The sequence below is a fragment of the Sapajus apella genome, unplaced genomic scaffold (assembly GCF_009761245.1).
Source record: "Sapajus apella isolate SASKATOON/1434 unplaced genomic scaffold, GSC_monkey_1.0 scaffold61, whole genome shotgun sequence".
Classification (NCBI taxonomy): domain Eukaryota; kingdom Metazoa; phylum Chordata; class Mammalia; order Primates; family Cebidae; genus Sapajus; species Sapajus apella.
In genome coordinates this window covers 5140722-5163797 of record NW_022437001.1, presented here as the reverse complement: position 1 = coordinate 5163797, position 23076 = coordinate 5140722, and the positions used below count along the sequence as shown (strand labels likewise).

The 23076-nt window shown below is 39.0% G+C and overlaps 1 protein-coding gene across 2 annotated transcripts in view; it reads left to right on the top strand.

Moving 5' to 3' along the window:
* ARHGAP10 (Rho GTPase activating protein 10) overlaps window positions 1-23076 on the top strand; it is a 329689-nt gene that overhangs the window by 145403 nt on the left and 161210 nt on the right. For both annotated transcript variants that reach the window (XM_032246542.1, XM_032246543.1), the window contains exon 10: window positions 2732-2826. In XM_032246542.1, the coding sequence (XP_032102433.1) occupies window positions 2732-2826 (95 nt within the window). The remainder of the gene's footprint in view (window positions 1-2731; window positions 2827-23076) is intronic.

Here is a 23076-nt window from a genome sequence, read left to right as displayed (position 1 = left end):
AAAAAAAAAAAAAAATAAATAAAAAAAAAAAAAATAAAAATCTTTGTTTTATTTTTAAGTGAAATGGGCCAGAAAACATGACATACATGTTCTCTGAATTGCATGCATGAGTTTTTAACTGGTACATATATATCTATATGTATATATTTTTAAATTATACTTTCAGTTCTGGAATACATGTGCAGAATGTGCAGGTTTGTTACGTAGGTATACACGCGCCATGGTAGTTTGCTGCACCCATCAACCTGTAATCTACATTAGGTATTTCTCCTAATGCTGTCCCTCCCCTAGCCCCTGAGCCCCACACAGGCCCTGGTATGTGATGTTCCCCTCCCTGTGTCCATGTGTTCTGATTGTTCAGCGCCCACTTATGAGTGAGAACATGTGGTTTTAACCACTAGATACTTTTTAGGTGAACCATAGAATCCTTTTATGTCCCTGTTTGGAAGATAAAGGTAGCGCTGACAACAAGCTTTCATGACTCATTGGTTCCTCAGGATTGATATAGTGGAACTGACTTGCACAAATGTATTCATCGCCTGAAAACATAGTAGAGTGATCTATAATGAACTTTACTGTTGTTCAGTTAGACTTACAAAGTTCTCATGTAGTAAGTATTTGTCATTTAGTTAACTGCTCCTTCTGAAATAAAAAAAGCAAAGCATGATAGTAAGAAAATATCAAGAAGACCTAATGGAGTTGGCTGTGTAGGAAAGGTGATCTTCATATGTATTTTAGATAGAACCTGCAGCTTATTACAATAATTGATGGCCTAGAGACAATGCCCTTCCTGCCAGTGTTGAACATAAATGGTAACACATTTTAAGAAAGCAGGTTAATTCATTGCTTGCTGGGTGAATGGGTATGTTTTTGCTTAGGTGAATAAAAAAAAAACCAAATAAGTTCACTTCTATTTACTTATACTATGCCTTTCCCTGAAAAGTATTTAAAGCATCTTATACTAAAAACACATTTAGAAAATAATGAAATTGACATGAAAAATTAGTCATGGCAAGAGAAGGAAGTGAGGCGATGGCTCTTGAAGGTTAAGATCAAGCAACGGGTTTGAGACCGTTTCCTATCGGAGCTAATTCAAGTCTAAGATATTTCTTCTTAGTGGTATCTTTCCGTTTTAACTTCCAAATAATATTTATGTTTTGGACTATATCTGTGAGATTTTGAATATTTTTATATCTTAACGTTTGTTATTAGAGATCTTCACGTTCTGGAAAAGGTTAAAATGTTCAATAAGTGGCTGGGCATGGTGGCTCATGCCTGTAATCCTAGCACTTTGGGAAGCTGAGGTGGGCGGATCACCTGAGGTCAGGAGTTTGAAACCAGCCTGGCCAGCGTGGTGAAATTCTGTCTCTACTAAAAATAGAAAAATTAGCCAAACGTGGTAGTGCTTGCCTGTAGTCCCAGCTAATTGGGAGGTTGAGGTTGAGGCAGGCGAATTGCTTGAGCCTGGGAGGTGGAGGTTGCAGTGAGCTGAGATCATGCCACTCCAGCCTGGGGGAGAGAGGGACATTTTTTCCAAAAAAAAAAAAAAAAAAAAAAAATTCAATAAGTGTGTAGCATTGCAAATTAAGTAAAGATAGATTCAAGGTGACTCATAGAAAAGAGAGAAACTGCATAGATTAAATGGCTCTAGCTTTAGATTATCAAAATATCTGATTTAGGCCTATTGATGTACTTTTAGGTTGACCTGTATGGAATTGCAATTTTAATAGGCCAAACATGGTCACGTACTGTCTGTGACAAGTGGTATAACATAGTATGAAATAAATTTTTTACTCTTAAAAAAGAGTACAGTAAGAGACTAACAGTATTCCAGTATCAAAAAACTATACTGTTAATCTGCCTTTAAAAATTAACATTTGGCTGGGCACAGTGGCTCATGCCTCTAATCCCAGCACTTTGTGGGGTCGAGGCAGACAGATCACTTCAGGTCAGGAGTTCAACATTGTCCTGGCCAACATGGCAAAACCATGTTGCTACTAAAAAACGAAAATTAGCCAGGCCTGGTGATGCATGCCTGTAATCCCAGCTACTTGGGTGGCTGAGTCACAGAGTCACTGGAACCCAGTAGGAGGAGGTTGCAGTGAGCCGAGATTGTACCACTGTGCTCTAGCCTGGGCAACAGAGCAAGACTCCGTAAAAAAAAAAAAAAAAATTAACATTGGAACGGTCTGATTTAACATTACCATAATCAGTAAGATCTAGAAAATCTTAAGAATCAAGAGAATGCCTGGGTGCAGTGGCTCATACCTGTAATCCCAGCACTTTGGGAGGGCGAGGTGGGCAGATCACCTGAGGTCAAGAGTTTAACACCAGCCTGACCAACATGGCAAAACCCTGTCTCTACTAAAAATACAAAAATTAGACAAGTGTGGTGGCACATGCTTGTAATGCCAGCTATTTGGGAGGGTGAGGCAGGAGAATTGCTTCAACCTGGTTGGTGGATGTTGCAGTAGGCTGAGATTGTTACCATTCCAGCCGGGGTGACAGAGTGAGACTCCCTCTCAAAAAAAAAAAAAAAAAAAAATCAGGAGGACAAAAATATTAATGTTTTAGATTCTAAATATCATTTAAAGTAGTTTGAAAGAGGATAGGATAAAGAGAAGGGACTTAAGATCTTAAACCTTGCTCCCCTGTTTTCCAGTATAGAATGTCTGAGTGTATATATGCTTATTCTGCAGTTTTTGAGAATGTTCAAAATGATTATTTGCAGGGGGATGTAGAGGTGTTCTCTTTGAAAGAATGTACCAAGAGGCATACTGACTCCATTGACAGACGGTTTTGTTTTGACATAGAAGCTGCTGATCGGTAAGTTAATGGAATTATTGGACATGGTGAAAGAGTTGTTTTAAAAAATGATTTAAAAAAATAGAAGTTAGTTGCAACTGTGATTTCCACGACCTGGAAGAATGTTATCTCGTTATACTTCCAGGCTGCATGTTCATTATAAGCTGTTTGGTCTTGGTCACCGGGTTTAGCTATGGAGTGATAGTTTCATTTTGATTTAGCTAGGAATCATTCTAGCCAGGGCTGTCACTTAAAAAATAACCTTGGAGACTGGGTACAGTGGCTCATGCCTGTAATCCCAACACTTGGGTAGGCCGAGGTGGGCAGATCACTGAGGTCAGGAGTTTGAGATCATCCTGGCCAACCTGGTGAAACGCTGTTTCTACTAAAAATATAAAAATTAGCCAGGTGCGGTGGCATACACCTGTAGTGCCAGCTACATGGGAGGCTGAGGCAGGAGAATCACTTGAACCCAGGAAGCGGAGGTTGCAATGAGCCAAGATGGTGCCAGTGTGCTCCAGCCTGGGCGACAGAGTGAGACTCCTCAAAAAAAAAAAAAAAAAAAAAAAAAATTTTGCTTTGGAACTTTTCATTGTTGACCCAAGCCTAATTTGTAGCATGAAGAGAACAATGGTAAGAGGATCAGGGACAAAGCTATAAAGGGGCGGTAGGTAGCTATTAATACGGAGCAACATTCATTTGTGCGTGTGGGAGTTTTCAGTGTCTATATCCTGTACGTGATGGAAGGTCTTAGGCAAACTCCTTTTGTTCAAAGATGAATTATTATTTTTTCTTAGTCTATGATTTCTAGTTATTTAGTTGTAAAAGAATCTTTGCCATAGAGGAAGAAGTAGAAGAGAAAGGTTTGTCATCATTACTTGTCTGGCATTAATTTCTATGTGCTTCAGTAGCATGAAGGAAAATCTTAGTGCTCATAGGATACTTACGTTTTAATGGCCGACTCTATGTGCTTCAGTAGCATGAAGGAAAATCTTAGTGCTCATAGGATACTTACGTTTTAATGGCCGACTCTATGTGCTTCAGTAGCATGCAGGAAAATCTTAGTGCTCATAGGATACTTACGTTTTAATGGCCGACAGTACAGTGATTCCTTGCCAGCCCTGGTTTTGTCAGTGATGGTTTTTAGATAAGACTGTTCCATGTTTGTATAATAAAAGCTTATGAGATTTGTTCAAGCAAAAGTTCAATTCGGGTCAGAACCCAGGTGTACACAAGTAATTAATGCCGCCTCCTCTCCCAGATGATATAGTTGAGTCTTGGCGGGTAGTGCAGAGGAGGAGAATCAGTGCTTCACTTTATAGTACATGAATTGAAGACCGTTTGTTGTACATAGAAACAGGGCCTTAAGTGTTATGATAAATTTGGCACTACTGAGTAAAGGATGAGTCTTTAAATAAGCATTTTGTCAAGACGGGAACAAGCTGAAAGAGAATGTCAGTGAAAAGAGGTTGGGTCTTGCTTTGTTGCCCAGGCTGGTCTCAAAACTCCTGGACTCGAGCAGTCCTCCCACCTTGGCCTGCCTAAGTGCTAGGACTCTAGGTGTGAGCCACCGTGCCTGGCCTAAATTTCAAGCCAATAAGAACTCTTGCAAACTTTAAGAAGGGAGTTAGTTTGTATAACACAAGTTGAACATACATCTGTGCGCACACACCCATGGGCAGCATTGGATTCCTTTCTGAGTACCACTGTTCTAAATGCTTCTGTGTTTTAGCTCAGCTATTTCCTTGCCACAGCTCTCTCATGTAGTTGTTACTATTTCCATTTTATGATGAGGAACTGAGGCACAGAACATTTGAGTGATTTCCCCAAGGTCACGTAGCTAGTGGGCAGTTGAAGAGCTGAAATTTGAACCCCTGAATTCTCTGCCTAGAGCCCCACGTCTTTTCCTTCTTTCTTCTTCTTCTTCTTTTTTTTTTTTTTTCAGATGGAGTCTTACTCTTTTTGTCCAGGCTGGAGTGCAGTGGCGCAGTCTTGGCTCTCTGCAACCTCTGCCTACCAGGTTCAAATGATTCTCCTGCCTCAGCCTCCTAAGTAGCTGGGATTATAGGCATGCACTACCACACCCACCTGGCTAATTTTTTTTTATTTTTAGTAGAGATGGGGTTTCACTATGTTGGCTAGGCTGGTCTCGAACTCCTGACCTCAAGTAATCCATCTGCCATGACCTCCCAAAGTGCTGGGATTACAGGCATGAGCCACTGCACCCAACCTGAGCCCCACCTGTTAACCACTGAACTATAAGTCTCTGCAGAGTACCATATGATCAAAATGTTTCCTAAATAATTGACAAAGATGAGTCAGCAGTGCTGTCTACTAGAGAATGTGTTAAGTGAGGTGAATCCGATTAGTTTTGAAAGAGCAGGACACTTCTAGTATTTTCACATATTGTTTTAATGCAGTTTAATCATTTTAATCATCCAAAGTCTCTGTATTTTGTCTGAGACCTTGATCATCCCCAATTTTTTTTTGTTTTGTTTTGGTGAGCCATGATCCTTGTTATGATCGGAACCACTCTCCATCCCTCAAAGAGATTGGTTCTTACACATATGAAGGATAACACTTGTAGGTGTTGGACTCTTGGAACTGGGGAGGACTTTAGGTCGGTCATCTATTCTAGTGGGTTTCAACTGCTTTATAGGGAGACCCTCTTTTCAAATGAAATTGTGTGCTAATGCATATATAAAGCCAAAAGAGTAGGTTTCCTTATTAAAGAGGCAGAGGGGACCTGGATCCCCTCCCCGCCGCCCTCCCCTCCCCACTTTTAGTTTTCCTCTTTTTTTCTTGCCGAAGTCTCTAATTTATTTCTATTGGGGCCCAAAACTCCTTTCTAGGAACTCCTGGCGGGGGACTTAATCTAGTTTAGATGGTTAAAGAAAGGCACACAGAGGGTCTGACATCTAAATTCTTAACTAAAGGGTTATCTGGAGTCAGCTGGGATTGAGAGTCCGTGCCAGGCCGACTGAATGTTGCATGTGGAGGCCTGGAGACCGGAGAGGGTGTGACCTATTTGAGTCACCCAGCATCACTAGTGCAAGGTCCAGAGAGAATGGGAGAAGAGGCTTGAGATGGGGCAAGGGCCTGAACTTGAGGTTCGTGAGCTTAATACATTAAATAGTTTTAAGCAGGGAAGTGAGTGACAATTACATTTGTATTTCTCAAAGCTCATTCTGGCAGAGTAAGAAAGATTTGGAGGTGGCAAGAGTAGACAAGAGGAAGTAGTTTAAGGACTGGTTGGGACAGCCAGGATTGGTGCGGGGGGCAGTGGGGATGAAGCCAAGTATGGGAGATTTTTGGGGATAAACTGGATGTTGCAGTGGAGGGTGAAGGAGCAGGGAAGGGTTCTGGCTTGAGTAACTAGATGGTACCATTTACTAAGGTGGGAAACAAAGTAGGGGCATAAGGATGGGGGAAGATGGTGAAGTTAGTTTGGTTATTGTATTAGTCCATTTTCATACTGCTATGAAGAAATACCTGAGACTGGGTAATTTATAAAGAAAAAGAGGTTTACTGTACTTAGTTCCGTATGGTTGGGGAGGCCTCACAATCATGGTGGAAGGTGAAAGAGGAGCAAGGCACATCCTACCTGGCAGCAGGCAAGAAAATGTGTGCAGGGGAACTGCCGATTATAAAAATCATTAGATCTCGTAAGACTTACTGTCATGAGAACAGCATGGGAAAAACCCACCCCCATGATTCAGTTACCAGGTCCCTTCTACGACACATGGGGATTATGGGAGCTGCAATTCAAGGTGAGATTTGGGTGGGGACACAGCCAAACCATATCAGTCATGTGGAGTTAGATAGCTATGGGTCATTATAAAGAGAAACCTGGTAGGAAATTGGGTACAGAGCTTGGCGGCTATGGCTGCATTTGATTAGGTATTCACATTGGACCTCCAGAAACTCTCCATCCTTTTACTTCCATGACGCTAAACTGTTCTGGTTCTCCTCGGATCTCTTGGTCCTCTCCATTTCAGCCATCGCTCCTTAAACGTTGCATTTTCCAATAGTTGTCTTTCTGTATCTGACCATTTTCATGGTTTCACTTTGAAAGTGTATCTCTCTGTAATACGTGCTTTCTTACCTTTTTCTGTGTTTTTAGCTGCTTCTAGAATCTTTAGCTCCCTAATCCTAAAACCTGAGACCTATAATGCCTCCAAATTCAACCTTTTTTTAGCACTGGCATGATACATGAGTGGAGCATTCCGTATCTGACCTCATGTGATGGGTTGTAGTCAGAACTTTGCTTCATGCACAAAATTACTAAAAATGTTGTACGAAGTTACCTACAGGCTATATATATAGGGTGTATATGAAAGATACATGAATTTCTTGTTGAGATTTGGTTTTTATTTCCAAGATATCTCATTTCATATGTGCAAATATTCCAAAAAAAAAAAAAATCTGAAATCCAAAACCCTTCTGGTTGCAGGCATTTTGGATAAAGGATACTCTACCTGTGCACCTCCAATTCTGCTCTATTTACAATTCTTGGTAATTTCAATACAGCTTTAGATGATCATTTTGGCACTTGGCGTCTTTTTGAGCTCCTCTCCTTCATGTTCCTTGTTCTTTACCTTACCTCAGCCATTCCCTCCGGTGTTCATTCCTTAGACCTTGTCATTGCAAGGAACTGTGGTCCTCAGCAATCCTGATGGCAAGGCTTTCTCTTTCTGACACCACCTTCTTTCCTAATAAGTACCTTTAGATTCCCCAGTTATGCCTTACAGTCTTTTGTTCCTTATGCCCTCACTTTCTTCCTTTACTAGTTGAAATTTCATAGTCACTCATCACAGTCCCTTTTTCTTACCCTTCACTCCACTGCTGCTTTCCTTCTTTATTGTGCTTTTTTGCACAATCCCAACTTAAGATTCAGTTCTGCCTTCTCTCTTTCTAGAGAGGCAAGTGCTACCGTATTCATGGGATCACTTGAAATACATAAGCACTGTCCTCCAATAGGCCATTCATGGTAGCCACTCATCATATGGCGTTTTCTTTTCTTTCTTTTTGTGGAGATAGAGTCTCACTTTGTCACCCAGGCTGGAGTGAAGTGGCACCATCTCTGCTCACGGCAACCTCTGCCTCCCAGGTTCAAGCAATGCTCCTGCTTCAGCCTCCTGAGTAGCTGGGACTATAGGTGTGTGCCACCATAACCAGCTAATTTTTGTATTTTTAGTAGGTGATGTTTCACCATGTTGACTAGGCTGGTTCTTGAAATTCAAACCTCAAGTGATCCACCCACCTTGGCCCCCAAAAGTGCTGGGATTACAGACGTGAGTCACTGCACCCGGCCCATACTGTGTTTTCTTAGTTCCTGTATTCTCTCAGTTGAATATTTCATATTTTCCTCTCTTTTAAGCTCTGACACTGCCTCCCTTCCCTAATGACTTTGTGTCCTATTTCGTTGTGAAAATAGAAGTTGTAACAAGAGCTCTTTCCTGCTGCATACACCCACCTCCACCCTCGGTGTCCAGACACCCTGCCTTTCCTCCCTGACGGTGGCAGCTGCCTGTGTTCCTGACGGAGGCCAACTCCTCTGTTGAGGTGTCTCCATTCCCTCTTCCCATCCTCTCTCCACTTCTCCAGAATCTTACTCAAGCAACTCTACTTTTTCTTTCTTGTTAACATTAGTTTTGTCTCCCGTCAGCATGTGAAATGCTCTTTTTCAGTCATCTTAAAAAACAAAAGCCCCTACAGCCACCATCACCAATGAAACCACTCTTTCCTTTCATTTACTACCCATTTTTTAAAAAATTCTGTAAACAGCAGCAATTCGTGAAAAAGCTGTGATATTTATGGTCTCAAATTTCTTTCTGGCCAGGCACAGTGGCTCACACCTGGAATCCCAGCACTTTGGGAGGCCAGGGTGGGTGGATCACCTGAGGTTAGGCATTTGAGACCAGCCTAACCAATATGGTTAAACCCCATCTCTTCTAAAAATATAAAAATTAGTCGGGCGTGGTGGTTGCCTGTAGTCCCAGCTACTTAGGAGGCTGAGACAGGAGAATTGCTTGAACCTGGCAGGCGGAGGTTGTAGTGAGCCGACATCATGCCACTTCACTCCAGCCTGGGTGACAGAATGAGACTATGTTTCAAAAGGAAAAAAAAAATTTTTTTCTCTACTCTTTTGAGCTCTGTTCTTGGGCCTCTGCCCCACTCTCCACTATAGTTGTTTTTGTTAAGGTCACCATGTTGCTGTGCCTGGTGGTCAATTCCCAGTACTCGTGGTCTTCCCTCACAGCATCCCTGACGGGGCCCATCACTCTCTCCTCCATCATACACTTGCTTCAAGGACATCACACCTCCGCCTCCTCGCATCACTAGCTTCTTCACTCTTTATAACCCTTTGCCAATTTTTTGTTTCTCAGACCCCTGGTTGCTGGAGTTCTCTGGGTCTAAAAGGCATTTCAAACAGTGTAGTTGTGGGGAATAGTGATTGTTTTTTGAAGGTTTTCCAAGAGGTCTTGGGGGTGGGAGGGAGGTTGTTACATTCCCCTAACATTTTATATAGGTATATGAATTCACTCCTACCATATAAATACTACTATATAAATCTTCATTTTTTTTCTTAAAAGTTATGCATGCTTATTGTAATTCTGAACTTTTTCTAAAGCCCCTTGGTTAACTTAGAAAATAATTTTATGTGTGCATCTCCTTTAGTCTAAAAGATCAGGCTGCTTTTAGAAAACAAATACAGACCCTCCCCTTTTTTAGTTTATTTCCTCATCTCTAAACAGAGAAACATTCATTCTGGTTTGGTGTTACTAGTAGATACTGTTTGGGGTCCCTTAATTTCCTACCATTCACCACCATCTATGTTTACATTTAATCTCATGTGTGGAGCAAAATCTGGCAGGAGGTAAATGTACTTTGAGATCTGTAATTCTGGGGCCTTGAAAGTGTTATTTAGTGAAAAATGTGAATGAAATAGGCTCTTGTCTACTTTCCTGATTCCTAAGTGGAATGAAGAATCGGGGAATTAAAAGTAATTTGTTCCTTGTCTATTAGATTATGAATTCTATGAGGGTAGGAACACTGCCTTACTTAGTATTGCTTGGTATCGTAATACCAAATGTAATGCTTTATACATGGTGGACATTTATCAGATTTGTACTAGATTAAATGAATTGAAATGTTGCTCAGAAGTGACTGAACTGTGATTAGATTCAATCAAGCAGCTGTCAGTCAACTGTCCTTTTCGTCTACCCCACACTGCTACACCATGAACTCCAGTGTCTTCATTCTGCTTCAAGAAAAATTAACCTGTTGTGGAGTGTGTGGGTATTATAAATGGATTTCTGATGGAGTTTGTACAATATTTGTATTGGGTACCTTCTTTTCTTTTTCTTTCTTTCTTTCTTTTTTTTTTTTTGGAGACAGAGTTTTGCTCTTGTCACCTAGGCTGCAGTGCAATGGCGGGATCTCAGCTCACTGCAACCTCCGCCTCTCAGGTTTGAGTGATTCTCCTGCCTCAGCCTCCAAAGTAGCTGGGAACAGGAGCACACCGCCATGTCCAGCTAATTTTTGTATTTTTGCTAGAGATGGGGTTTCACCATGTTGGCCAGGCTGGTCTTGTACTCTTGACCTCAGGTGATCTGCCCCCCTCAGCTGCCCAAAGTGGTGGGATTATAGGCTTGAGCCACGATATCAGCATGGCCCTTGTATTGGGTACATTATTATAGCAATTTAACAGTTGATTGTATATGTCTAATATAAACATATTTTGTCTTCTTTACAAGTATCTGTTTTTGCTATTTTTTTTATTTCCTGTGTTGGAAAGGGCAGTCAGGTAGCATTTTGAAGTAGGTGATATTTAAGAAACTGCACAGTGGAGTCTGGGCTTGGATTTGATCTGTATAGATACAAATCAAGAGCTTTAACTTATTTGTGCCATTATTTCAGATCTGCTTTGGCTGCATATAACAGAAAAAGTCAAGATGGCTTAAATGGTGTCAAAGTTTATTTTTTTCACTTGTTTGGAAGTCCAGAAGTTGCCAGATCAGGGTTGACATAATCCTGCCCTTTCTTGAGCATGGTTTACCTTCCCAGTCACCCAAGACATGAGGCAGCATAATAGCACTGTTCTTTTTATCACATAGCACTGTCTCTGGTTGTAGGGACATTTCCCAGTGGTTGCATAGACTGCTTTTGCTCACAGACCATTGGCTGGAATGGATTTATGTGGTTACACCTCGTTGCAGGGGGGGCTTCTAAATCCTGAGGTTGGGAAATTGCAGTCTTTTGTTTTCAGAGGTCCATGTGCTGTTCTAGTACTTTACTGTTACTGAGAACCAGTGGGAGAATGGCTAATGGAGGCTGGGGCGGAGCCTAGCTAGCCATTACTACTTTGATTGTCAGTGGTTAGATGGATGTGTGCTTCATTTTTTTCTCCCTCAATTTACTAAAAGGTTACTCTGAATTTTTCTTGGCTAAGAGACAGCATTTAAGACCACAGATTTGAAAATCAAGTCTGAGAAGGGACTTACTTCTAGAATATATAAAGAACTATTATAACTCAGTAATACATAGATAGGTAACAACAATATGGTCAAAATAACTGAATTAGACATTTCTCCAAAGAAAATATGCAAATGGTTAATAAGCACATGAAAAAAATGCTTAATATTGTTAGCTGTTAGGGAAATGCAAATCAAAACCACAATGAGATACCACTCTTACCTACTAGGATGGCTATAAATAAAAAACCAGATAATAACAAGCACTGGCAAGCATATAGAGAAATTGAAATCCTCATACACTGAGGGTGGGAATTTAAATGGAATAGCTGCTTTGGAAAACAGTTTGGCAGTTTCTCCAAAAATGAAACACAGCATTGCCATCTGACTCAGAAATTCTGCTTCTAGCTATACATTCAAGAGAAATGAAAGCATATGTTTACACAAAAACTTGTGCATGAATGTTCATAGAAGCATTATTCATAATAGCCAAAAAGTAGAAACAACCCATATGTCTATTAAGACGTGAATGGATAAATAAAATGTGGTAGAGCCATACAATGAAAAATGATTTAGCAATAAAAAAGAATTAATACATGCTACTATATGAACGACACTTGAGACCATAATGCTAAGTGAAAGAAGCCACTTATAAAAGGCCATGTATTATGATTCCATTTATACATAATGTCCAGGACAGACACATCTATATAGACAGAGAGTAAATGAGTGGTTACATAGGTCTGGAGGTTTGGAAAGAAATGGGGAGTGATGGCTAATGGGTACAGGTTTTATTTTTCCCCTCAGGGTAATAAAAGTGTTCTGACATTGATTCTGGTGATGGTTATGCATCTGTGGATATGTTACAAGCTGTTGAATTGTGCATCATAAGTGGATAAATTTTATTGTGTGAATTATATCTTAATAAAGCTATTTTTAAACAATGAAACACAGCTGCAAATAAATACCTACCATAACTAAAAGAAAGGTCTTAAATCACTATAAACTATCACTGCATGACATCAACCACATTTCAGAGACCTTGGGGTGTGAAAAGATCAGGTCGCTCAATTTTTTAGGTTGGAGACATTGTATTTTGTATGGACATTTTCTCCATGGCAAGTGGTAGTCTGTTAGGAGGTGTAGCTTTCTTCCCTGAAGGATGGAATATCACCCTTCCCCTGCCCCAACAATTTTGTTACATAACGTGCTGTTAGCTTTGTTGGCTTGCTTGCCACATGCCACTTTGTGCTGTGACCCCCCCACACATTTGCTTGATAAATAATTACCATTCTGTAAAAGTTCTCCCACACATCACATTCAGGCACTGCTTGAAGAAAATGCTTCCCATTTTGCTCTCATTAATCTGACATTTTAAATATTATATTTGGTTTCATTTTGCCTGGTTCCCGTATATCATTCTTGAAAAGATGGCAAGATGCTTCTAACTTTTAGAATTTACTCATTTATATTTTTATGTTGAGGATGAGAGGAGGAAATCACCTATGTATCTGAAGCATTAGGCATTTTAGAGTGATTTTATACCAACAACTTTAATTAGTATCTGTGTCCATGATGCTGTGCCGTTTCTCACTTTAAAAGATTGAGTTACGAGCATGTTGCCTTTAGAAGCTCATGCAGTTTGACTGAATATAAGAATGTTTATGTAACACATTAACTGTACTAATATTTGTAAGCATTTTAGAGAGCCTCTCATCCAGGCACCTTGACAGTTGTTGACTGTTTTTGGCACTGAGGATGCAACAATAAACTAGAAACTAACGGTCTTGAAATTCAGGGAACTCACAGACCAGGAGGATTTAGAATCAAATAACAATTCAGAGGTCTGAGGTGCTATGGCAGATGAGCAGCATGAGGGAGTGTGGGGTTGGCTGGAAGAGCTTACTGAAGACAGTGATTTTTAAAATTGACTCTTGAAGATTAGGTAACCAGTTTGGAGACTCAGAGGAAGGGGGGCCCACGACAAACAGGAATCACAGGAAGTATGGAAAACACATGTTGAGATAATCCTGTAAGTCACAGGTTCTCAACTATGGGTGATGTTGCTGCCAGGGGACATTGGGAAATATCTGGAGACACTGATATAATTTATTTTAACTGTGTGTTTGGGGCTGGGGGTTAGAGGAGGGCAGGGAGTTGCTACAGACATCTAGAGGGTAGAGGACAGCCATGCTGCTGAACACCCTACAGTACACAGGGCAGGCTTCTGCAGCAAAACATCATCTGGTCCAAAATGTCAGGAGTGCCACTGTTGAGAACTCCTGCTTTAATGCATGTGTTGACAGAGACCCCTACAGATACTTGTGGAATTGAAGTAGTAAACTTTTTAAATGTAAGTTTTTTTATGTAATTGGAATTATACCTTTTTGTTGAAATATATATGTTTTATTTAAGTGGAATTATACCTTTTTGTTGAGGTGGAGTTTTTGCTCTTGCTGTCCAGGCTGGAGTGCAATGGCACGATCTCAGCTCACTGCAACCTCAGCCTCCTAGGTTCAAGCAATTCTCCTGCCTCAGCCTCTCCAGTAGCTGGGATTACAGGCATACGCCATCATGCCCAGCTAACGTTTTGTATTTTTTTTTTTTTAGTAGACACAGGGTTCTCCATATTGGTTAGGCTGGTCTTGAACTCCCAATCTCAGGTGATCTGCCTGCCTTGGCCTCCCAAAGTGCTGGGGTTGCAGGGGTGAGCCACCACATCCAGCCGAAATATAAATATATTTCAATGAATACATGTATTTTTCAATGAATATATATATATATGAGAGGCTCTATAAAATGCTTACAAATATTAGTACAGTTAATGTGTTACATAAACATTCTTATATCCAGTCAAATTACATGGGCTTCTGAAGGCAACATGCTCTTAACTCACTCTTTTAAAGTGAGAAATGGCACGGCCTCATGCACACAGGTGCTAAAGTCACTGGTATAAAATCACTCTAAAACGCCTAATGCTTCAGATACATAGGTGACTTCCTCCTCTCATCCTCAACATGAAAACATCAATGAGTGAATTCTAAAAGTCAGAAGCGTCTTGCCATCCTTTCAAGAGTGTATCATATATAAATATATATATTTCAATAAAAAAGTAACCATGGCTTAATTTGGTTATAGTATAATCATGAAGTAAAGCAATGATGGAAAGGGCTCTGTGTTTCTTGATTCTTCCATGTGATTCATTCAATGATGATCCAGTTATTCAGGAACTATCAAGATACCAGTGTAGAGAGAAGAGCAAAGAAAGTTATTTTAATAGAATTTTAGTGGAACTGGTAGAACATGGAGTGGGTACAATTAGAAACAGCATTTATAGTATACAGCCCTCTGTTTTTTTCATAAAATGTAAGAATTTGCTCTAATGATGATATTGTTGATGGTTATGTATTGAAAGACATGTTTTATATTTGGCTCTGATGTTTAAATGGAAATCTGAATTGACATATGGATTTATTTTTAAATTGTATGCTGAAGGACATTGGAGTGTGGGCCATAGAAAAATGTTAAGTTTTGTGAATAAAGCCAAAATCAAACATTTTGTACAAGAGTTTTTGTGGAGATATGTCTTCATTAATTTTGCATAAATACTTTGTTGGTGGGATTGCTGGGGTATGGTAAATGTATGTTTGACTTTTCAGGCAATTAATGTTACAAAGTAATTTTGCCCTCCCATCAGCAAAGTATGAGAGTTCTATTTGCTCCACTTCCTTACCAACCTTTGGTTATGTTAGTTTTTCATTTTAGCCAATTTTGACTATTGATGTTGAGCACTTATTCCTGTGCTTATTGGCCATTTATGTTTCTTCTGTCATATGAAGTGTCTTGTTAAAATGTTTTGCCCATTTAAAAATTGTGGTGTTGGTCTTTTTGTTATTGAATTGTAGGAATTTTTATTCTAGAAACAAATCATTTACCAGACATAACAATCGTGAATATTTTCTCTGATCTGTGGCTTTCCTATTTTTTTCTTCAATGTCTTTTGATGAGAATATTTTAACTTGAAGTTGAATTTATCAGTTAAAAAAATTTATTGGTAAGGCTTTTTGTGCAAAGACTTTTTTTTTTTTTTTTTTTTTTTACTCTAAGGTTTTGAAGAAATTTTCCCATATTTTCTTATAAAAGCTTTATAATTAGTCTATGATGTATAAAGATTTTTGGGGGATTCATGGTGTGAGACATTAGGGTTGAGGTTTATTTGTTTTTTCCCCAGGTAAATAGCCAGTGCTTCCACCACCATTTATTGATAAAGACTTTACTCTCATTTCATTATTTTGGCACCTTTCTCAAAAAAATCACTTGACTATGCATTGGTAGGTCTATTTCTAGATTCTCTATTCTGTTGCATCTCTTTTTTTTTTTTTTTTTTACCAGTAACACACTTAACCATGATTACTGTATTGTTGGCCATGTGGTAAAAGTCCTCTGTTCTTTTTAAACTATTTTGGCTATTATAGGTCCTTGGTGTTTCCGTATAAATTTTAGAATTAATTTATTTTTACAAAAAAACCACAAACTCATAGGTCAATATTGTGAATATAGAACTTTACAGTTCATGAACTTGACTTTCCATTTATCTAGAACTTTCTTTTATCCCAGTAATGTTTTACAGTTTTCAGCATGGAGGTCATGGACATTTGTTTGGTGTTAAAATTTCCCTAAATATTTTGTGTTTCTGCATGATAATTTAAAATGATACTTGTTTTACCTTTAATTTCCAACTGGTCACATTAGTATGTAGAAACATGCTAAGTTCACTTATTAGTGCTGCTAGTTCTGGCAGTTTCTTTAGGATTTTTTAACGTACACAGTGATTTTGTATGTGATCAAAACAGCATTAGGGCCAGACATGGTGGTTCACACCTATAATCCCAGCACTTTTGAAAGCTGAGGCAGGAAGATCACTTGAGCTGAGGGTTAGAGACCAGCCTGCATACATAGTGAGATCCTGTCTCTTTAAAAAAAAAAAAAAAAAAATGCCGGGCGCGGTGGCTCAAGCCTGTAATCCCAGCACTTTGGGAGGCCGAGGCGGGTGGATCACAAGGTCAAGAGATCGAGACCATCCTGGTCAACACGGTGAAACCCCGTCTCTACTAAAACTACAAAAAAATTAGCTGGGCATGGTGGTGCGTGTCTGTAGTTCCAGCTACTCAGGAGGCTGAGGCAGGAGAATTGCCTGAACCCAGGAGGCGGAGGTTGCGGTGAGCCGAGATCGCGCCATTGCACTCCAGCCTGGGTAACAAGAGCGAAACTCCGTCTAAAAAAAAAAAAAAAAATTCTAGAGAGAGATCCAAGATGGCTGATCACTAGCAGCTCGGGATTGTAGCTCCCACTGAAAGCGCAGAGAACGAGAGGACGCCACACTTTCAGATCAATTTTTGTTGCTCACGCACTGGGAGATTCCCAGCGGAGGAGCCCCACGGATCGCCAGCGCTACTCTTGTGGCCGGCGAGGCAGTTTTGCTGCTGCCTTGGTGCGGCGGTTCTTGATGCAGAGTCAGAAAGGCACCATCAATCTTAATGCTGCTGTTTTGGCTGGTGCAGTGGGTTGCTCAGATTTTAGCGCCGGGAATCAACAAGTTGGACGTCCATTCAGAAACCCAACTATAAAGACGGTAATTATAAAGACCACAGATGGATAAATCTATAAAGAAGGGAAGAAAACAGCCTAAAAAGGCTGAGAATACCCAAAATCAGAACGCCTCTCCCTCTGCAGGGGATCACAGTTCCTCATCAGCAATGGAACAAGGTCTGATGGAGAAAGACTGTGTTCCATTAGCAGAAGCAGGCTTTAAAAAGTGGATGATAAGCAACTTCTGGGAATTAAAAGAACTTGTTCTAACCCAATGCAAAGAAACTAAGAACTTCGAAGAAAGGCTTGACGAAATGTTAACAATAATACACAATTTACAGAGGAATATAAGTGAATTAATGGAGTTGAAAAACACAACACGAGAACTTCGCGAACTATGCACAAGTTTTAACAGCCGAATTGATCAAGCAGAAGAAAGGATATCAGAGGTCGAAGACCAACTTAATGAAATAAAATGTGAAGACAAGATTAGAGAAAAAAGGAGAAAAAACGAGCAAAGTCTCCAAGAAATATGGGACTATGTGAAAAGACCTAATCTACGTTTGATAGGTGTACCTGAATGTGACCAAGAGAATCAATCCAAGCTGGAAAATACGCTTCAGGATATTATTCAGGAAAACTTTTCCAACCTAGCAAGGCGGGACAATATTCAACTCCAGGTAATACAGAGAACACCACAAAGATATTCCTCAAGAAGACCAACCTCAAGGCACATAATCGCCAGATTCACCAGGGTTGAAATGAAGGAGAAAATACTGAGGGCAGCCAGAGAGAAAGGTCAGGTTACCCATAAAGGGAAGCCTATCAGACTCACAGCAGATCTCTCAGCAGAAACCACACAAGCCAGAAGAGAGTGGGGGCCAATATTCAACATCCTTAAAGAAAAGAACTTTCAACCTAGAATTTTACATCCAGCCAAACTAAGTTTCATAAGCAAAGGAAAAATAAAATCTTTTGTGAACAAGCAAGCACTCAGAGATTTCATCACCACCAGGCCTGCTTTACAAGAGCTTCTGAAAAAACCATTACAACAACCAGTATCAGCCTTTCTAAAAAATACCAAAAAATTAAGAACATCAACATAATTAAGAACCCGTATCAACTAATGGGCAAAACAGCCAGCTAACATTAAACGGCAATATCAAACTCACATATATTAATTCTAAATTTAAATCGAATAAATCCCCCAATCTAAAGTCAAAAAAAGCCAAGACTCGTTGGTATGCTACATCCAGACCCATCTCACATGCAAGGATACACAAAGACTCAAAACAAAGGGATGGAGAAAAATTTACCAACCAAATGGAGAGCAAAAATAATAAATAAATAGAAAGCAGGAGTTACAGTTTTTGCTGATAAAATAGACTTTAAAGCAACAAAGATCAAAAGAAGCAAAGAAGGATATTACATAATGATAAAAGGATCAATGTAACAAGAAGAGCTAAAGATCCTAAATATATATGCACCCACTACAGGAATACCCAGATATATAAGACTTATAAAGAGATTTAGACTCCCACACAATAATTAGTGGGAGACTTCAACATCAATATCAGACAGATCAATGAGACAGAAAGTTAACATCGATATCCAGGACTTGAACTCAGATCGGGAACAAGTAGACTAAACATTTATAGAACTCTCCACTTTAAATACACAAAATACCACATCACACCTATTTACAGGTTTAAATGAAATATTGGTTGGCTGCTTGTTAGTTATTTTCTTCCCTCATTTTTTTTTTCCATGTCTCTATTATTAAACACAATTACAGGCATATCCATTTTTAGACTGCATTCTAGCCCGGGCAATAAAGCAACACCCCAGTTCTCTCTCCCTCTCATTCTTCCTCTCCTTCATTTTTTCTTTCTTTTCTTTTTTTTTTTTTTTTAATTCTTTCTCTTTCTTAAAAAGGAATTTTTTTAAAATAAGAAATAGAGCAAGACCTATATGGGGAGTTGAGAGTGCCCTGTGGGTGGGCAGATAAACTATTAAATAGGGTGGTCAGGGTAAGCCTCCTTGGGAAGGAAAATGACTTCTGAGCAACGATTTGAAGGAGAAGAGAGTTAGCTTTTGGAAAAAAAAGAAAAAAAAAATTCACCAGGTATTGTGTTGTTTGCCTGTGGTCCCAGCTACTGAGGACACTGAGGTGGGAAGACAGCTTGAACCCAGAAGTTTCAAGGCTGCAGTGAGCCATAATCACTGCATCTTGGGCAACAGAGAAAGACCCTGTCTCAAAAAAAAAAAAAAAAGACAGCTTTATTTCTTCCTTTTCGATCTGTATACCTTTTATTTCTTTTACTTGCCTCCTACACTGCCTGAGACTGCCTGTGAAATGTTTGATAGAAGTGATGATATTGGCCATCTTGCCTTGTTCCTGATCTTAGTGGGAAAAGTATTCATTATTTTACTTTAAAGTGTATCATTAGCTGAAAATTGCTTGTAGATACCCCTTTCATTTTGGGGAAGTTTTTATTTATTCCCAGTTTTAATCATGAATTGGTTTGAATTTTGACAAAATGTTTTTCGGTGTCTATTGAAATGATCATTAAATATGTTTCTTTAATCTTTTGATGTGAATTACATTGAGTTTTGTAAGTTAACCTCGTATTTCTGAGATTAAACTTTACTTGGTGATGATGTACTAGCTTTTGGTACACCGCCTCATTTTGCTGGTATTTGGGGTTAAGGATTTAAAAATTAATGTTCATGAGAGATACGTGTGTTATGATCTTTCTTTTTAATGTCCTTGTTGGTACCAAGGTTACGAAGGCTATAGAAAAGAGTTGCGAAGTTTTCTCTTCTTCACTTTTTTTTTTATTATAAATGTGCGTGTCATGTTGGTACTAAGTGTTTGAGGTAATTCACCTGGGAAGCCATCTTGGCCTAGAGTTTTCTTTGTGAGAAGTTTAAAAATTTTAAATTCATTTTATTTAGTAGATATAATTATATTCAGATTTCCTATTATTCTTGGGCTTTGATAAATTTTGGTTTCAAATGATTTATTTTCTCTAAGTTGTTGACTTTATTGGCATAAGTATCATAATATCTATGTGTTCCTTTGATATCTGTAGGATTTATAATGATAACTCTTATGCTTGGTATTTTTGTTTCATATTTTCTTTGTAAGTTGTGCCTAGATGTTTATCAATTTTGTTAATATTTTCAGATAATCCATATAATCCACTTTTTATTTCACTTGTTTCTGCATTTATTTGTGTGTGTTTTTTTTTAAACTTTGGATTTCATTTGTTTTTTTTTTTTTCATTCCCTAAGTTAGAAGCACAGATCACGAATTTTACACCTTATTTTTGAGGTGGGCATTTGAATCTATAAATTTTCTCCTAAGCTTTCATTCCACAATTTTTGATTTTTTTTTTTTTTTTGAGACAGAGTTTCGCTCTTGTTACCCAGGCTGGAGTGCAATGACACGATCTCGGCTCACCGCAACCTCCGCCTCCCGGGTTCAGGCAATTCTCCTGCCTCAGCCTCCTGAGTCGCTGGGATTACAGGCACGCGCCACCATGCCCAGCTGATTTTTTGTATTTTTAGTAGAGACAGTGTTTCACCATGTTGACCAGGATGGTCTCGATCTCTTGACCTCGTGATCCACCTGCCTCGGCCTCCCACAGCGCTGGGATTACAGGCCTGAGCCACCGTGCCCGGCCGATTTGTTTTATTATAATTCAGTTAAAATAATTTATTTCCTATGTGATTAGGCTATAGAGATAAAATGCGATATTTAGAAGTATTTTTTAAAAATTCTAAATGGCTGGAGATATTCCACATGTAATATTATTGTTTTTTTCTACTTTAGTACTCTTTGGTCAAGAAAACACAGCTTGTATTCTATCAATATGTATTGAATATAGAAATGATTTTTTTATATGTGTGCATATTAAATTGTCTTAATGATCCTTTTATGAAATAACTGTGATAATATCTTGAAATCTACCTTCTGATATTAATATAGTTATACTTGCTTTCTTATACTCAGTCTGTATAGCGTATCTTTTTTCATCATTTTATCTGATTCTTTATGTTTAAACTTTTTTTTTTTTTTTTTACACCCCAAAATTTAGTCTTTTTTTAAAAAAAAAACCTATTTTTTTTTTTTTTTTTTTTTTTTTTTTGAAATGGAGTCTCACTCTGCCACCCAGGCTGGAGTGCAGTGGTGCGGTCTCGGCTCACTGTAACGTCTTTCTGCTGGATTCAAGCGATTCTCCTGCCTCAGCCTCCTGAGTACCTGGGTCTACAGAGCCATTGCTTTTTAATCGGAGTTTTAGTTAATTTATATATAATATAATTAATTTTTTTTTTAAGAGATGGGGTTTTGCTGTGTTGCCCAGGCTGGTCTTGAACTCCTGGCTTCAAGCCATCTTCTTTCCTTGGCTTCCTGAAGTGTTGGGATTACAGGCATGAACCTCTCTTCCCAGCTGATTCATGTATAATTTTGATATGTAAGGGTTTAACCTGCCATCTTGATTTCAATTTCTAGTTTCCATGTTTGCTTTTCTTTGTTCTTTGCTGTTGTCTTTTCTATTGAATTTTTAGTTATGCCTTTTTACTTATTTTTTTTACGTGGTTGTCACAGTATAACGTGAATTTTAAAATAATCATAGTATCTACCTTCTCAAAAATAAAGAAGCTGAGAACAGTGGATGACTTCCAGTCATCCTTTTGTTCTCTATGCTGCTGTTAGTATATATTCTAATTCTACATACACCATGAATGTGGGAACTACATAGAATTTGAACTACATGTGTTATGAAGTAATTATACATGTAATCAGTGGTCTTTTAAATAAATTTAATGTTTATTTACATATAGGTATATGCATACATGTGGGTGCAATTTTTTTGGCCATATTTTTAATACTTAAGATATTTGTCCTTTCTGGTTGTCTTTATTCTTTTCTACAAAACTGGGTTTTTATCTTGTGCCATTTCTTTTAAGTTCCTGAGACTTCCTTAGTTTGAGCATTTCTTGTAATGCAGGTCTGCTAGAGAAGATTTCTTTTCTATTTTGCCTATCTGAAAATGTCTTTTATATTGCCTTCATTTTTGATGGATATAGAATTATTTTCATAGATTTCCCCTCATATGTTTTAAAGAAGTCATTTCACTGTCTTCAGGCTTCCATTTATTTTCTGATAAGTCATCCATCTTTCTTATCAGTGTCTCCTCTCTCCTCTGTCTTCTTTTTCTCTTGCTGTTTTCAGGATTTCTTTTTAAATGATTTTTATGGCTTTTTTTCCTCCTTAATTTTGCCTTGCTCAGGGTTCATTGAGGTTCTTGGATAGGTAGGTTTGATATTTCTTACCAGTTTTAGGAAATCTTAGTCATTATCTCTTCCAATGTTTCTTCTCCATTTTCTGTTGATTTTTCTGGGTTTCGAATTAACTTATACCATTTGATACTGCCCCTGGAGATTTCAGCTTCTCTGTTTGACTTTTCCCACCTGATTTCTATCTCTGTGTTTGGATCGTTTCTGTGGACCCATCTTCAAAACCATTCAGTAAGTCTCTATGAAGTTCCAAACATTTTCCTATCTTTCTGTCTTCTTCTGAGCCCTCCAAACTGTTTCAGCCTCTGCCTAGGTTGTCTTTAGAGAGACGGGGTGGGGTGGGATTGGGTGGGGAACTGCCAAACACTTTTAAACCATGGATCTTTTGAGAACTCACTATCAGGAGAGCAGCACGGGGAGGGGCGGGGTGTGTGTGTGTGTGTGTGTGTGTGTGTGTGTGTGTGTGTGTTTGTGTGTGTGTGTGTGGCATGCCACCCCAGTGATCCAATCACCTTACACCAGATCCTTTCCTTGACCTGTGGGGATTATAATTCGAGAAACCCTCAGGCATGCCATGCCATCTCTGAGTAGGACGCAGTAGGTAGATATGAATAGCTCCTCATATCCACAGCAAGGCGGGGTCTCTTTCATTCCTATTCTCATAATTCCTCATGAGCACTTGAGGTCCCATGAACAAGAGTTGGGGAGTGGGTTCAGACTCTCTTTGCATATAGGACTCCTAGGAATTCTAAACCATCACACCAGCCTGTGCTCCACCTTTAAAATTTTGTTAAAATTCCACTGTTTTCTTTGTCTGTGGTGGTTTCCTTTTTGGCCTGCTGCTCCACCAAAGATGAAAGCAGCTGGTGTGTGTGTGTGTGTGTGTGTGTGTGTGTGT